General features: G+C 35.4%; 1 protein-coding gene and 1 long non-coding RNA gene across 3 annotated transcripts in view; one reads left to right on the forward strand and one right to left on the reverse strand.

Moving 5' to 3' along the window:
• The window catches only part of LOC141386303 (uncharacterized), a 39,116-nt gene extending 35,336 nt beyond the window's left edge, over positions 1-3,780 (forward strand). For both annotated transcript variants that reach the window (XR_012408016.1, XR_012408015.1), the window contains 2 exons: positions 2,946-3,107; positions 3,312-3,780. This is a non-coding gene — a long non-coding RNA (uncharacterized lncRNA). The remainder of the gene's footprint in view (positions 1-2,945; positions 3,108-3,311) is intronic.
• Positions 1-8,827, reverse strand: part of lurap1 (leucine rich adaptor protein 1) — a 28,771-nt gene extending 19,944 nt beyond the window's left edge. The window contains 2 exon segments of the mRNA NM_001105708.1: positions 8,094-8,306; positions 8,546-8,827. Of these exon segments, the coding sequence (NP_001099178.1) occupies positions 8,094-8,291 (198 nt within the window). The 5' untranslated portion in view covers positions 8,292-8,306; positions 8,546-8,827.
• Positions 8,828-17,197: the final 8,370 nt, after the last annotated feature.

The raw sequence follows: 17,197 nt of genomic DNA on the forward strand, positions 1-17,197 counted from the left end.
GGGAAAATATTGTTATAATCTAATAAAATAATAATATTTTTATAATAAAAAAAAATCTCACAGGGAAAGGTTATGGCCAATCAAATACTTTCATATTAACGGTCACATTTGGACAGTTAGTGTTTGTAATTGCATTTGCATCCATATCTTAGTTTCGTGAAACAATGTCAATAGTAACAAAATACTAAGTCAACTTTGAATTCCAATTCTAATATAATATAGCATATGAAATATAATACAGTACACAGATGGATTATGATTTTTGTGCTTGTTTATCATTTTTGGAGCTTTATAACCAGGGCCAGAAATTAAACTTAGACGGCAATAAAAATGCCCCAGATGGTGTTATTTTTATTTAATTATATTCTATTCCAGTAATGGGTTTTGCAGACCTAAATTGAAATTTCTGTCTGATTTCTGTTCCAAAGGCAAACAAGGCTAAATGAAACTACTAAATGCTTTTGTGTGATAAAAACTGATGTCAGAAACTAAATATAAAGCTGACTAAATGAAGTCAGCTGTGTAAACAATATGAATGAGGAAAACAGTCCCAACTCTTTAAAAACCACAAATCTGCCATAACTGTTGACAGTGGAGAGCTGTATAATTTAAAAGTGTGACCGGCTGATTATTTGAGTTTTAGCATTATTTTAAATCCTCTTTTTGGTTAAATAATGTTGTTTTATAAATCATATTTTGTTACAATTAACAAATGTTACAAAGTAACAATTAAAAGCTATAATTGTTGATTTAAAATTTTACTTTGTTTATTGTTTCAAAGGTGTTCCAGGTAAATATACAGTAAATGTGTTTCATCATAAAAGGTAAAATATAACTCCTGCAAATCATTTTATGGAGACAATACATACATTTTCAGTGCAAACACATTACCATTTGGGGATTGATAAGACTCTTAAAGGCTGCGTGTATTTACTCAAAAACTGCATATATAACAGTAATATTGTGAAATATTATTACTTTAACATTTCCATATTGACGCGGTTTAAAATGCAATTTATTCCTGTGATGCAAACCATTGCTCCACTTTTTAGGCTTATTTGAATTTTCATAAATTCATGTAAAGTGATAATTTGATGTTAAAATCACGTATCCCATCATAGGCGGAGTTTGTGGCAGTTTTGCTAGCTAAGGATACATTTTTAGATTTTTTTTTCATTATATGTTAATATTTTAGTGTGGCTAAGTAAATGCTGAATATTCATGTACTCATTTTCTTTTTGGCTTATTAATCTGGGGTTGCCTCAGCAGAATGAACCGGCAACTTATCCAGCATATGTTTTATGCAGCGGATGCCCTTCCAGCTTACCCATTCACACACATACACTGTGGACATTTTAGCTTGCTTAATTCACCCTGTTAGAGTAGCACATGTCTTTGGACTTGTGGAGGAAACAAGAGCAACTAGAGGAAACCCACGCGAACACAGGGAGGATATGCAAACTCCACACAGAAATGCCAACTGGCCTAGCTGAGGCTTGAACCAATGACCTTCTTGCAGTGAGGCAACAGCGCTACCCATTACGTCACCGCAACACTCCTAAAAACTGAATAGTTTTTGATTAATGTTCTTAACAAGGTCTAATTTGCAAAAATAAATATATATATATATATCGCTTCATTTGGACACATTACTCAATCTGTTCCCGCTTAAAGCCTGGTTTATATTTCTGCGTCAAGTGATTGGTGTGACCCACGGCGTATGCAATGCGCAAAGCCATGCATTTATACTTCTGCGTGCTGTGTGTGTTGCTTTGCAATAACACTTCAGAAACGCTAGCTGGCAGTAGGTGTTTATGTCCCTCTGTGTCGAGTTTCTTTGCTGGTGTTTTGTTTTTTCTGAACGCTACCTTAATGTACAAGTGGCTCAAACTTGCTCATTTTGAGGCTGGAATAGGCGTATGTGCAATAACTTTAATCATAAGGTAAACACAAAACAACAGTCTCCATCCAGAGCTCCTTCACAGGACTCCACATTTGTAAACACTCTCTGCATCTGGCTTGCACGCCTCCCCTCATCCGTCCACACTTGTCAACGGTACCAAGGCGACCGATCACAAAGCTTGCGATATGAGTCGTTGCGACATCTAAATACATTTTTTGAGAGGTGTGCGTCAGCGTCGCCGACGGCCACAGTGAGGGCTATGTAACCATGCGTAGGCTGCGCCGTACCATATGAATGCGCTTGACGCAGAAGTATAAATCAGCCTAAAGTCTGCAAAGATAAATAAAAAAATATAAAAATATTTAATAAACCTACAACTAAAAGAGTGGAGGTCTCTAACTTTAACCCCCTCAATATTTATCTATATTAATACAAAAAGTAGATTCTTCTACATTAGGTAAGGTAAGCATTATTTTCTAGTCATTGTTAACTGTAACTGTAAACACTTTATTTCAAAACTGTATTTCAAGTGCAAATGTATTAAAATGTAGAAAAAGTTATATGAAAATAGAAAATATGTGGTGTGTAAAAAATATTTCACGGTGTTCTGGTAGGTGTCCTGCCAGGCAAAAATATGACAAACTTATTATTTTGTATTATTTTTAGTGTTGTTTTAATGAATGAATTAAAAATATTAATATTTTGTAACATTTACTTTAAGTCATTTTGATCAATGTATCACATTGAATATAAGCAATATGCCTTAATTTCTAAAAAATATTATTGACCCCAAACATTTGAATACTATTTTATTTGTGAATATGTGCAAACTGTTTATAGTCTTTCTGCGCTAATTAAACAGCATCAATCTTTTGCTTCTCCTGACACTCAGCAACATTGACAGGACTGAAGGTGTCTCTTATATTCCAATACATCACTGCACTCTTTCATCTAGCAGGACACGTGCACTTTATCTCTGTGCATTCCTTCCTAACCTCTCCGTCCTCCCACTCTTTCTTTCTCTCTCCCCTCGCTCTATCAGACTGGAAGAGACATCTCCCCTTCCTCCATCTGTCAGCACACCATCCCCTGTGTTTCCCATCTGTGAGTCAGGCAGAGAGAAAGAGAGACATTCACCGGGGGCCAAGATGCTGAAAGTCAATGAGGACATCCCTCTCTCGCTCTTTCCCCAAACACATGACAGGTGTGACATAAATATGAAGCATTTTTATTTTTAAATGACTTCCAAAGTTATTTTGTAATGTGTGAGAGTGAATGAATAGTGTGTATGCTTGTTTATGTTATATTAAGAGACTTTTGATGTTGAATTTTATTGGCGGTCCCAAAAATGTAATGTAATCGTAAGCTTGGCAAACAGTTTTGGATATTTTGATGTTTCCCCATTCAGACAGAATACCCGACCATACTGCCCGAGGAGCATTTCAAAGATGTCCGCCAAGTGAAATGATTTGCCTTAAAGAGACTTTGGCTGTTTCTCAATATGCGTTCTTCAGCGGTATTGCGTCCTCGTGTTCTTGGGTAACGTCATTATCAGCTGCCAAAGTTAAGTTCCAATACTCAAGACCGCAAGAACAGAGGACGCGTGAAACTTCCCGGATGTGTTTTTGATATGGAGGATGCACCGATGCAGACTTGAGCACCGATCTCGCTCTAGAAGTCCCTGAGGTTATTGCGACGAGGTGGGAAGTGCAGCATTTTTTTTAGATTTATTATAAAAGTTCAGAGATATAACTTATTTAACTCAGGAGTTTCTGAGAATCTGTTTTATTTGTATTGTGCAACACATATTTCTAATATTTTTTAAGCATAGTATGTATTTTGAAAAGAGGAAAAACAATAAATCGTTTTATGATTGCTGTAATGTTTAAATAATTTTTCCATTTAAAACTCGTGAAGGTCACGTGACCATCAGGAAGAACGCAGCATCTCATTCCTCACAGGACGCGTTCTCTGTTCTCGCGGTCTTCAGAGTTCGTTCTTTCGAGGACACCAGGCAAGACCGGTCTCCAGAAGAACGCAAGTCCATTCTCTGCGTTCTTGGTATTGAGAAACCGCATTTGTTACTTCGCTTCAAACTGAGGAAGTTACACACAGGAGTCCAAGATATACATCAGTGCTTGTATGCATGCCCTATACTGCCACTGAGGAGACGAAACTGTTGAATAAAGCCATTATTTTTGTGCTATTTGAGCACAAAAGTATCAGCTTTACAAGTAAGTAATCCCTGCGTTAGCGTGGGTTTTGTCCAGGTGCTCCGGTTTCCTCTACAGTGCAAAGACATGCGGTACAGGTAAATTGGGTCGGCTAAATAGTTCGTAGTGTATGAGTGTGTATGGATGTTTCCCATGGATGGGATGCAGCTGGAAGGGCATCCGCTGCGCAAAACGTGCTGAATAAGTTGGCGGTTCATTCCGCTGTGGCAACACCTAGATTAATAAAGAGTCTAAGCCGAAAAGAAAATTAATGAATGAATGAATGAATGAATGAAGATATTCATACATTGCTGTGTTATACCAAAACTAAATTGTTGTAACATCCAGAAACATTTCATTCTCCTGCATTCTCATTGACTAACAATGGTTTGTTCACCCAATAGTATTGTGCACTAAGCGCTCCTGTGAATATGTTGTAAGGTGTGATGAAATAAGAGGGAAGAGCAACTGGTCACAAGAGATGCATTTTTGAGTGCTTGTAAATACCAGGTGGTAATATGTGTCTTGACTGACCACTTGTAATCGGATCACTGAAAATGAATGTCAAAACCAGAAAAGGGGGCCTAAAATGGCACCAAGAGGAAAGTAAAACAACAAATCAGTTGTCTTACACTCAATCTACTCTGTTATGTTTTGAAATAATCTGGAAGCTATCATTTACCATAACATGTGTTTTACTACCGGGAATTTTATCTGTAGGCTACTCAGTTGCAGAGTGTATTTAAAATTATTGCTTACTTTTCAACCTAAAGTACAACAGTATATAACGTCACCATAGAATTATAAGGTTCTATCTGACATTTTTGTCAAAATTGAGTTACTGACATATTCTTATTAAATGACAACTTATTGACATTATGTGACGTTTTTTATATATTGTTTACATTTTAAGACTTTTTATACAAAAAACAAAAACAAATGTTACACACATACTGTTTGCCATATAGAATTTAAAGCTCAATATCTCAAAATCATTCAGAACGCAAATAGAACCTTATAATTACAAGGTGACAATCATATAACATAGCTAAAACTAGACTATTAATGGAATTAAGCAGTAGTCTAGCAGTAGTTCTTAAACTGTGGTATGCAGGCTTCCTTTTAGTGATACACGAATGAATCTCTGAATAATTAAAGTAAAAAAAATGAACACACCTTTAACCCTTTGACGCGTACGATAACACCAATCAGTAAATTGATTTTAATAGGCTAAACCTTTTAATTTACTTCAAATTTTCTAATGTTTCTTATGTGTTCAATCCTTTGAAGCTAACTTCCTCTTCATATTTGTAATGGTTGTTGGGGCCTATCCCAAATTTTTATCCCAATGTTGACAGGTATGTTTCAATCACTTGCTTTTCTGACAAATTTCCCATTAAAGTATGTAAATCCAATTCATTTAAAAAAAAATACAAGTTAATGTTTAGATTTCACAGATATATGTTGCATGTATATATTTATATTTAAATATATATTTTTTTATATTTATTTGTATATTTAAAAAATTTATAATTTATCAAAATGTTTATACATTATTATGATGACAAAGCCTAAATTTATGAGGTCCAAGGAACATTTCCAGGTTTTTGATGAATAAGCTGCTATATGATAATACTTTTATATTTAAGTACAGCAGCTTTCTTTTTACTTTTTAAGAACAGAGCCATTTTTATTACCTTTTAAAAGCACATTTTAATTTAAACGTTGATGTTTTATTTATTTTTAACTGTAAGCACAGTGCAGTGTTAACGTTCAAACTATTTACAATGTTTAAGGTGGCTGACAATAATAAATATTATTAATAAGAAGAATTAATCTGCCACATTTTTTGAACTGGAAAGAGCTGTAGCTGCTTATTTAGGCCTAATGCTACTGTACTTTATAGACAATTTTTTTTTTTTCTGAAGTGGAACTTGGTGAAAAAAGTTTGATAACCACTACACTATAGTGTTCAAGAATGTTGGGTCTGAAATGTTTGAATGTTTTCGAAAGTCTCTGTTGACTGAAGGCTACATTCATTTAATCAAAACTTACTGTGCAATTACACTGGTGTATTAGACCCGTAGGCCTTGTGTAATTTTTTTTCTAGATGTTTTACACAAAGAGTACCATTACAAGTTTTGTTATGTAATAAATACATGATCCATAATTAGAGAAATCTGTCAAGACACTGCTTTTAGCACCCTTCACTTGTTTTTATCTGAACCACAGAGGCTTGTCTACACAGATCCTGGCTCATAAATTGCTGACATGTTGAGATGTCTTAATCACAGAGGTATCCGCAACAATCATCATGATGCCAAATTAATAACGCTGCCTTCCAAAAATCAGAAACGCAACTGGCTGTAGCATAATTCATGACAGCTTTGGGGCCTTTAACCAAGTCTCCCACTCAGTAAAGAGCACCATAGCAACAACATCAGGGTCCATTTGCTTAATGGCTCTGCATTCCACAGGGAAACAAGCTCATTTCCCTAACTACAACAATTCTTTATACAAGCCAGGGCGTATCTGCCCCAAGAGCTTGAAGTTACAGTACACTAAAAAATGCTTCATCCCAAATTTGGATAAAATATGGACAACCCCAACAGTTACTTCAAAATTGGATTACAAATGTACTGTAATTGAAAATTTTAGTTGGTTGGGTTTGTCTATATTTTACCCAAATTTGGGTTGAAGTAATCCAGCATTTTTCAAAGTGTATGAAGCATGAAGACTGAAAACAGCAGCAAATCAACACAAACCCCTCCTTCACTTCAGAATCATCACAGAAATGCGGTTGCAAGCAATTCATCCCTTCATTAAAAACATTATTGCCTTTTATGAGTTTTAGGATCATGTTTCTATACGCTATTTACTGTTTGGCAATGCTGCAAGAAATTCTTTTGCTTCTGGTTGATTTGGTTTGTGGAATGTGGGTTGGGACCCTTCAAAATCAGAAAACATCAACAACATGCTGCAGGCAGCCTCTTGCATTGGAGCTGTGTTATGAAAAGATTCATATTCATTCGTAGTGAGTATATAAAAGCTTTACGCTGGAAGTTTCAGGGAAGCTTTGTGCTTTATAAAGATGAGAAAACAAACTCGCCAAGTAGCACTCCTTCTTCTATATTGTCATCTATACACATTGATAAAACTAGCACATATTATCAAGATGTTTTTTTGACTCTTTAGGGCTTTTCACCATTTGGTTAACCTCAGGTTAATGTTATTCTAAACATTCTTTTGACCTCAGGAACCAACATTTCACATGGTCAGTGTAAGCACTGTTTTTATAAAGGGTTATGAAACCATGTTGTGGAGAATTTGAAGAGAAGAACTAATGAATGGTGTTGGAAAACCTTTTCAGGAGAAAGAACAGTATACGCTGTAAAGAAATTCAGGGTTCCACACAATTCATTCATGTTGTCCCAACACAAATTGATTAAGGTAACTTAACACTTTTAACAAATTTATGTGGATTGAACATAAAACAATTAAGTTATCATTAATTGTGTTGTTTCAGTTCACTTTAAATAAATAGTTTCAACAAGTTTAAATATATCTATATTTTTATGTATGTAAAATACAAACACAAGAGCCTTTACATTATGAACAGTAATGAGACTCATGATGCATTAATCCAATCAATAACACTGATACCACAAAGTTAACCCCAGGTTTAGGAATGTAGGCCTACAGTGTTAAAACTAAAACTTAGAACATAAATTTGCCACCAAAGATTAATTGTTAACCCTGGGTAAATTTTGAGACTGAAGCAAGATAACTTAGGTTTGCCTAGAGTTTAGGGTTAACTAAAAAGCCCTTTAGTTGTCACAGCTTTCTTTCATTTAATGCAATTAATCTGCACTTAGATGTCTAAATGTGAATTTATTGAAATTGTGTTTAAAATTATGAAATTTAATTTATGCTCGAATAATCGTTTTTAATGTGCAATGCATAGATTTGACTCTTACCATCTCCATTTTAAGTTTTCGTATCTTCCCATCGAGACCTTTCTTCTCAGTCTCATTATTGTCAGTCTGATGATGAGAGATCATCTTGTGCTCTTCTCTCATCCACTTCAGGAGCCCTTCTGGGGTCTTTCTACCCACTTTCAACTCCAGATCTTTCAAATCAGGAACTGACTCACAGGTATTATTACTCTCCTCCATGATTAGAAAACGGGTCTACATAAAAGAAAAGAAGAAAATGAGTAAAAAAGAAGGAAAATTTTAATTATTGAAAGTTTTATTTTGCGCCCCGCTGATATTTGCTTTATTATGCCTCAAAAGTCTTATGTAACATTGTGGTTATTTGTAAACACATGACAGTCATTCTGCGTTACAGCTAAAATCCGCATATGATCGGAAAAACACACCACATGCGCTAAACGAGCTGCATATCATCATACAATACATTAACATACCTGATTAATATTCTGAACATTCACACGACTGTTTTCTCTCCCGAACGCAGTCTGAATGATCTCCTTCTTCGGTGGGAAACACGGACCACCTGAGCATGATGCGCGTCTCTCGGAAGATCGTCGTTAAAACGCTTCAGATCTACGTGCTCTATACTCTCTGTGCGGATGATGCCATCGCTGTGCTGAGGTGAAGTGTGGATGTTGTGCACGGATATAAAGTCAGGGTTGGATCGGAGCTCAAGCTGAACGGCTGTACTGACGTGAAGCTTAAATCATACGGCTGAACTGACTGAATTCCACCTGCATGACAGCGAGCAGAGCGCATAAGTTGAATACCGTAAATAACCGAGTAAACGCGAGCGTAGAGATTACTGCCCACTTCCAGAACAACATACAGTTGAAGTAAGAATTATTAGCCCCCCAGAATTATTCGCCCCGCTGTTTTTTCTCTCTCCCAATTTCTCTTTAACTGATAAAAGATTACAATTTCACAGAAACACATTTCTAAACATAATAGTTTTAATAACTCATCTCTAATAACTGACTTATTTTATCTTTGCTATGATGACAGTAAATAATATTTTACTAGATATTTTTCAAGACACTTCTATCTTAAAGTGACATTTAAAGGCTTAACTAGGTTAATTAGGTTAACCAAGGCCGGACTGGCCATCTGGCAATTCTGGCAAAAGCCAGAAGGGCCGGACCAAATATTTAAATGTGGGCCGGTCAGTTTTTAAAAAAAATATGTATTGTTTTTAAGTGCAGACAGCTTTTATCTCTTGCTAGATGTGATATTATGATGATGATAATAATAATAAATGTTAAGTATTTGGCCCTATCTGCAACTGCCTCCTGGTTTCAAGATGGGCCGACCCAATCCGAGGTTACCCATACATAATCAAGAATGTCATATTATTTCACCATCTGTAGACTAAATAGTGAATGTGCGTGTCTGTGAGTGGGGCTGTTTCAGTGTGGTAATGTGGGCTGGTGTGGCTACAGTGCCAGGGCTGAATTTTTGTCCCAGTCCGCCCCTGAGGTTAACTAGGCAGGATAGGGTAATTAGGCAAGTTATTCTATAATGATGTTTTATTCTGTAGGCTAGACTCTCGGAAAAAAATAGCTTAAAGGGGCTAATAATTTTGTCCTTAAAATGATGTTTAAAAAATTAAAAACTGCTTTTATTCTACCCAAAATAAAACAAATAAGACTTTCTTCAGAAGAAAAAACATTATCAGAAAAACTGTGAAAATGTCCGTGCTCTGGTAAACATAATTTCGGAAATAGCTATTAAAAAAAAAAAGAAAAAAATTTAAAGGGGGGATAATAATTTTGACTTCAACTGTACATGTTGTATATGCTATCACAATTTATCATAATTAACCCCTATAGCTGTATAACAATACTAAAATAAAATTCTCAATATGCTACATTTATGTAATTTATTAAAAGGCTTGCTTCCACTACAATATAAACAGTGCCCTGAGCAATTCCAGCCATAGGGCCCAAGTCCTGAAATGCATTATTTCAACTTTATCATTTTTCTTGTCGGCTTAGTCCCTTTATTAATTTGGGGTCGCCACAGCGGAACGAACCGCCAACTTATCCAGCAAGTTTTTACGCAGTGGATGCCCTTCCAGCCACAACCCATCCCTGGGAAAAATTCACACACATTCACACAGACACTCATACACTACGGACAATTTAGCCTACCCAATCAACCGGTACCACATGTCTTTGGACTGTGGGGGAAACCGGAGCACCCAAAGGAAACCCACGTAAACGCAGGGAGAACTTGCAAACTCCAAACAGAAACGCCAACTGAGCCGAGGCTCGAACCAGCGACCCAGTGACTCTTTCAACTTTCATTTAATATTTATTTATATTGCTGTTTTTTTATATCACTCAATCTTCTTTTCAACATATTAAATTAATGCAATCTGTACATTTAAAATTATTTGTTTTCTTGAAATGAATTTACAACAAAAAATAATATATATTTTTTAATAAATTTGACTGCTGGACTGCTCCATGATGGATATTTTATTTTGCAATATTATTATTACATAACATTACATTATTATAATAGTAATATTTTAGATTGTATTAAATAATGTTTAATTACGTTAAAATTGTATTTGTTTAACTCTCACCATATAAAATATGGCAGAAAACGATGTTATATATAGTTTATAGGTATAATTTACTTCTAGATATTTATTGGGGCCCCCCAGATTTCCTGATGCTCTAAGCGGCCGCTTACCTCACTTATTGGTTGAATCTGCCCCTGATAGTGTCTATAAATGCTATAGTTAACATGCAAATATAACAGTTTGAAATAAAAAGGCAAGTAGATTTATTAGAAGTGTTGATTAAGAGACACTACTGTACAGAAACAGAAAACATTTAATATTCCTATTGTACTCCTGCATGGGAAGATTTTCTTTGATAGGGTAAGATGAAGGAATTTGATTATTAAATTAGATGAGTGAAGCATGGATAATACAGCAAGGATCATTCTCTTGAAATAAAAAAAGAGGAATTTTGCAAGAAATGTATAATACATAGGGAATGACAACAACACTTGATGTACAGTGACACAGTAATACTGATATGATGAAGTCACAGGTGTGTGTTTTACTACTGCTTCAAAATGCTCAATCAATCAGATTCAAGGGCTGGAACTTAACTTAATGTAAGTCTTTTGAGGACATGAACGCTTTTTATTAGTCAAATTTTCGTAATTACTGTATAACATTAGTGCATTGTAAAAACAGCACATTTTCCTTTATGTTCAGCAAACTACAGAACAACTTGAGTTTAAAGTACTTAATGATAGAATTCCCTTTAAATAAATAAAAATGTATTTATGACTTCATAATTCTAACCAATATTTAAGAAGTTGTGCATATTTGATAGTGAATATGCAAAAGTATTAATAATGAAATGTGTGTACTGGTAAACACATTAAAACTAGAGACGGTGCCACTCTTAGGTAAAAACCAGGCACAAACATTAAATAATGTGTATGTTGAATGATTCCTTAAACAAAATTATATTCAGACTGGAACTGTTGAATATCAAGCCCCACTGTCTGCTAAACACATCCTAGTCTGACATTTAATATGTTTCCACTAAAATCCTATTCGTAATTGCTTGCCAACTTTAGTCAGTAAATGGTGAGTTGACACCATGTTTCCATACTAATGAAAAAAGTTGTGGTCTGTACCACATGCCTGATATGCATGATCAGTTTTGTATGTAGTTACATATATTAACAAAATACAAACCTAGACGAGTCATAGAGTCCTTATTCTGCTCTCTGTCAAACTATCGCTCTTTTAGGTCTCAGACTAAGTCAAGTTGACATCATTATACATCTGCTGGATACACAATGAGGATCTCCCCTCTGCTATAGTCATTATGGACAAAAACAGAACAGGAGCGTGTGGCGAACAACCCCACACAACTGACCCATAATTCCAGTCTGAGGTAATCATAAAAACGTCACTGTTCATTCACATACTTCGAAACGGGAGCTTAATATACAGCATTGACTGCATGTTGAAAGTACTGTTTCCATGATATGGACCAAAATATTGAAATGAAATAAGATTCATATGCATATGGATTCCTAATATACTTGAGCAATGCATATTTTTTCCATGATTAAGAAAGACCCCCACAGTTCCAATTGTGTGTTTTGCTGTTGTGCCCTTTGCTTGTTCTTTATATTTAGTGAAAGGATTCATTCTAGTGGACATAATTGAAATTGCACCTAAAGTGAAAACTGCATACTGGGCTGGAAAAACGTACAGAACCATGCTTCTTGCTGACAATTGTTAAGTTAAATGTTTCATATACACTCACCGGCCACTTTAATAAGTACATCTGTCCAATTACTCGTTAATGCAAATTTCTAATCAGCCAATGACATGGCAGCAACTAAATGCATTTAGGCATGTAGACATGAAGGCGATCTGCTGCAGTTCAAACCAAACATCAGAAAGTGGAAGAAAGGTGATTTAAGTGGCTTTGAACGTGGCATGGTTGTTGGTGCCAGATGGGCTGGTCTGAGTATTTCAGAAAATACTGAACTATTGGGATTTTCACGCACAACCATCTCTAGGGTTTACAGAGAATGGTCCAAAATATTTTCTTGGCACACTTTCGACCCATTAGTACCAATTGAGCATTGTGTCAACACCACAACCTACTTGAGTATTGTTGCTGACCATGTCCATCCTTTCATGACCACAGTGTACCCATCTTATGATGGCTACTTCCAGCAGGATAATGCATAAAGCGAGAATAATCTCAGACCGGTCTCTTTAACATGACAATGAGTTCACTGTACTCAATTGGCTTCCACAGTCACCAGATCTCAATCCAATAGAGCACCTTCGGGATGTGGTGAATTGGGAAATTCACATCATGGATGTGCAGCTGACAAATCAACAGCAACTGTGTGATGCTATCATGGCAATATGGACCAAAATATCTGAGGAATATTTCCAGTACCTTGTTGAATCTATGACACAAAGGATTAAAGCAGTTCTAAAGGCAAAAGTGGGTCCAACCTGGTATTAGTAAGGCATAACTAATAAAGTGGCCGGTGAGTGTATCTACCTGTGTATTTTAGCTGCTATATACACTCAATTGCCATTTTATAGGTACATCCTTGCTAGTATGGGTTGGATCCTATTTTGCCTTTGTTTTTCATGCCATAGATTTAAACACAGGAAACAATACTTAATGATTTTAGTACATGCTGATATCACATACTGTAGTTGTTGCAGATTTGTTGCAGCATACTCAAAGGTGCTGTATTGGATCAAGATCTGGTGGCCATGAAGGGGTATTTGACTATTGTTGACATTTCTAACAAAAAAAAAAAAAATTAATAAACTAAATCTCTTTGAATTATTTTAAGTGTTTTAAGATGGTATGTTATCCTGAACATGGGTAAACTGTACATTATAGGATAGACAAGGTTAGCAAGAATATTTAATGTATGTTTAAACAATGCTGAAAGACGCCCAAAGAATGCAAAGAAGATATTACATGCAAGAAAGACAAATTGCCAAATTGTGATTCAAACATCCCTATATAAACAGAAATCAAGACTTTTTAGATTAGATAAACTTTATTGCATCTTGGTGAGCCTAGTCAAATTGTAACCTTAATTCTAAGACTTACGGGATTGTTCACCCAAAACTGAAAATTCTGTCATCATTTACTCACTCTTCCCCTGTCACAAACCTGTTTGAGATTCTATCTTCTGTTGAACGCTAACATAGATACTTCCATAGTATTGTTGTTCTAACTATGGAAGTCAATTGTTAACGGTTTCAAGAATTCTAGAATGTTTTCTTTTTGTGCTTAACAGAAAAAAACTCTAACATTTCGAATCATTTGAGAGTGAGTAATCTTTTTCATTCATTTAAGGCAGTGCTTAATTTGTAAATGAATAACTCCCGGAACAAAACCAGGAAATAAAAGTTACCGTGACCAACGTCCACCAAACAATTTCAGTTTTCCCAGAACATGACATGATTAAATGGTCCAAAAAAGCAGCGCAAAAAAAAAAAAACAGCATCACATTTCTGAACTGTATTTAATTATTTTGTGCCATATAGGTCAATTATGGATAATAAAAACGTAACGGGTGATGCAGTGGCGCAGTAGGTAGTGCTGTTGCCTCACAGCAACAAGGTCGCTGGTTCGAGCCTCAACTGGGTCAGTTGGCATTTCTCCCTTTTTTTTTGCATGTTCTCCCTGCGTTCGCGTGGGTTTCCTCCGGGTGCTCCGGTTTTCCCCACAGTCCAGAGACATGCGTTACAGTTGAATTTGGTAGGCTAAATTGTCCGTAGTGTATGAGTGTGAGTATGTATGGATGTTTCCCAGTGATGGGTTGCATCATGACTCACTCAGATACTAAGAAGAGCCCACAGATACATCTTCTGTCATGTTTTCTGGCTGACTTGAGATTGCTTTGCTTCTGCCTCTTGCTATCCTGATCCATGGGTGCAGTTTCATCTTCTCAGTCTTTTGATCAGGCTCATTATCAGATTTACCTGTGGTTTTAAAAAAATTTAAATATGCGTGACTGCCTCTTTGCCATTTTGAACATACAAATATTCTTTAGATAAACGTTAGGCCACTATGCTGTTATTTATTTTCACTGCACGCGAAACAGTCACCAACTAATAAGAGTGATTGTAAAAATAAGAAAACTGATCGGCTGAAATTATCCTTGATGGCCAATAGACTTTTGCTTTAACTTGCGTATGGTAACTACTGTCATGTGTATGTGTGTGCGCGCACTAGGCATGGGTCGGTATAAGATTCTGGCGGTATGATAACCTTGGATAAAAATATCAAAGATTCACAGTATTGTGATTAATGCTCTAAAAGGTATATTTTTTTAAATGTCTGGGTAATAAAAACTAAAACATTTTTTTTCTTTAAAACACAATATATTTTATTTTGAGAAACATTTAAAATATTTAGTAACAATAAACATGTCAGGCTAAATAATCCAAATGAATCATTGACTTTTGCTGTCTTCATTTATTTCAAAAACAGATTTATTATTATTATAATTTTTTTTTTACAATTTAAAACAGCATCTTTGGATATTGTTTCTGCTGACTATGACTAGCGCGCACTCACAATCCACACAGTTTTCACTCACAATCCACACAGTTTTCACTCACACTCATTCACATTCACTCACACACACACACTAGCACGCACGCACACACACACACACACAAACACACTTCCAAACAGGATCTTGCAAGATCTGGCTCAAATTAAGCACTGATTTTAAGTAATTTAAAAAAGTATATTTAACGGGACTGAAATGGCTATAATTTTCTGCTGCTGTAGCTCATCTGCTTCTGGTTTTGTTGTGTTGTTTGTTGCCTTTTCATCATTCTCTGACCTCTGGCATAAACAAAACATTCACCCACAAAATTAATGCTCACTGTATATATTCTCTCTCTCTCTCTCTCTCTCTCTCTCTCTCACACTCTCTCTCTCTTTCTCTCAGATGATGATACTTAACAAACCTTAGAGATGGTTGTGTATGAAAATTCCAGTAGGTCAGCAAGTTTAAGTTCAACAGATCACCTTGATGTCTACAGTACTTGCCTAATAGATTAAGTTGCTGACAGTGATTGGCTGATTCAGCATTTTTGTTGACAAGATAATACCGTTTATGAGTAACCTGTTTTCCATTGAACTGGCGTATTGTATTTACTGAGATATACATTGTATACTTTGGTTAAATTTATTTTTCAAATATGGAAACAGTCCTGGTCAACATTACTAAATCCACAGACAAAAGGTAGGCACAAAGGTTGAGTAAACAATTTATGTTTTTTAAACTATCTAATGACATTAAGGGTTGACATATTAGTACTTGTACAGTATTATTGTTGCTAGCACACAAACAATAACAATAAAGCACATTTTTATCAAAAAGTTTATCAGACCACATGTACTTCCTCAACTCTGGTGACATTTCTAAGAACAACTTTACTCACACACGGACCAGGAAGCTGAGATTTAGAAATAGCAAAACAAAAGGCATTTAGAATGTTACCTTACATACAGACAGCAGTTTTTGATGTCTTTTTTTAGCATAAATGGCTAAAACTGGAAGAGCCTCAAGACTTGCCTATGAAATTCTGTGAGGGTTTTCAATTTATAAGTAAATTTATAAAACAACTGTGGTAAACATAGCCTGAATATACTTTTATGTAGTATCATTACAAAAATTCTACACACAGTAATGTTTCATTTTAACAACATATTTTATAAAGGCCAACTCACATTACATTATATGCCAAGAAACAGCTTCATTGGATTTTGTTGGATTATCGTGTTATTTCTGCTGGTGTCTGTCAGAACTTGTTTTCACTAAATGACCATGCTGAATTGCTGCTAATGGTCGAATGCCTGAGAAGTGACATGCTGTAATCTGATGATCATCCATGTTTGTCAGCATCTCTTGGTGCAGTGGGATTGGCTTTAATAAGTAACTACAAAACCATTTTTAAGGGAGTGAGTGTGTGCAGTTTACATCACTGAAAAAAACTCAACATATTGTCTATGCTTACTACATAGAAGAAGCTACCCAGCTACCCAATGTGACAAATGTAAAGCTGCTGAACGTACCTTAGCACAACTTTTTTTGTTCCCGTGTTCAAATTCAGAATTTTTGGTTAGAAATATTTCAGTTCTTTGCTAAAGTTTACGATTGTATTTTACTCCCTGACAGAATAGCAATTTTTGGCTCGTCAGATTTTCTGGAGACTCTCAACCGAAATGTACAGTTACCCGTTCAGTAAAAAAAAAAGTTATTCTTTGTTTCTGGAAGTAAAATGCTAGGCCCCTTTTTTCCTGACTGGCTTCTTGGACTCACCTCCACTTAACATTTGGAAAAAACTAGGTATACCACTTCTGGAAAAATTTTATCAAATGTGGTTTCCAGTCTTTTTTTTCTAAAACTCCATGAAGACCAATAGTGTTTAATTTCCGAAGATTTGTACGTTTTTTTGCTGTGTGTTTTTGTAGGTCATACATGTCTTATATGTTACCATTTTCCCTTACTTCATGCTTTATTTTACATTTTGCACA

Source organism: Danio rerio, chromosome 6 (assembly GCF_049306965.1).
Source record: "Danio rerio strain Tuebingen ecotype United States chromosome 6, GRCz12tu, whole genome shotgun sequence".
Lineage (NCBI taxonomy): Eukaryota > Metazoa > Chordata > Actinopteri > Cypriniformes > Danionidae > Danio > Danio rerio.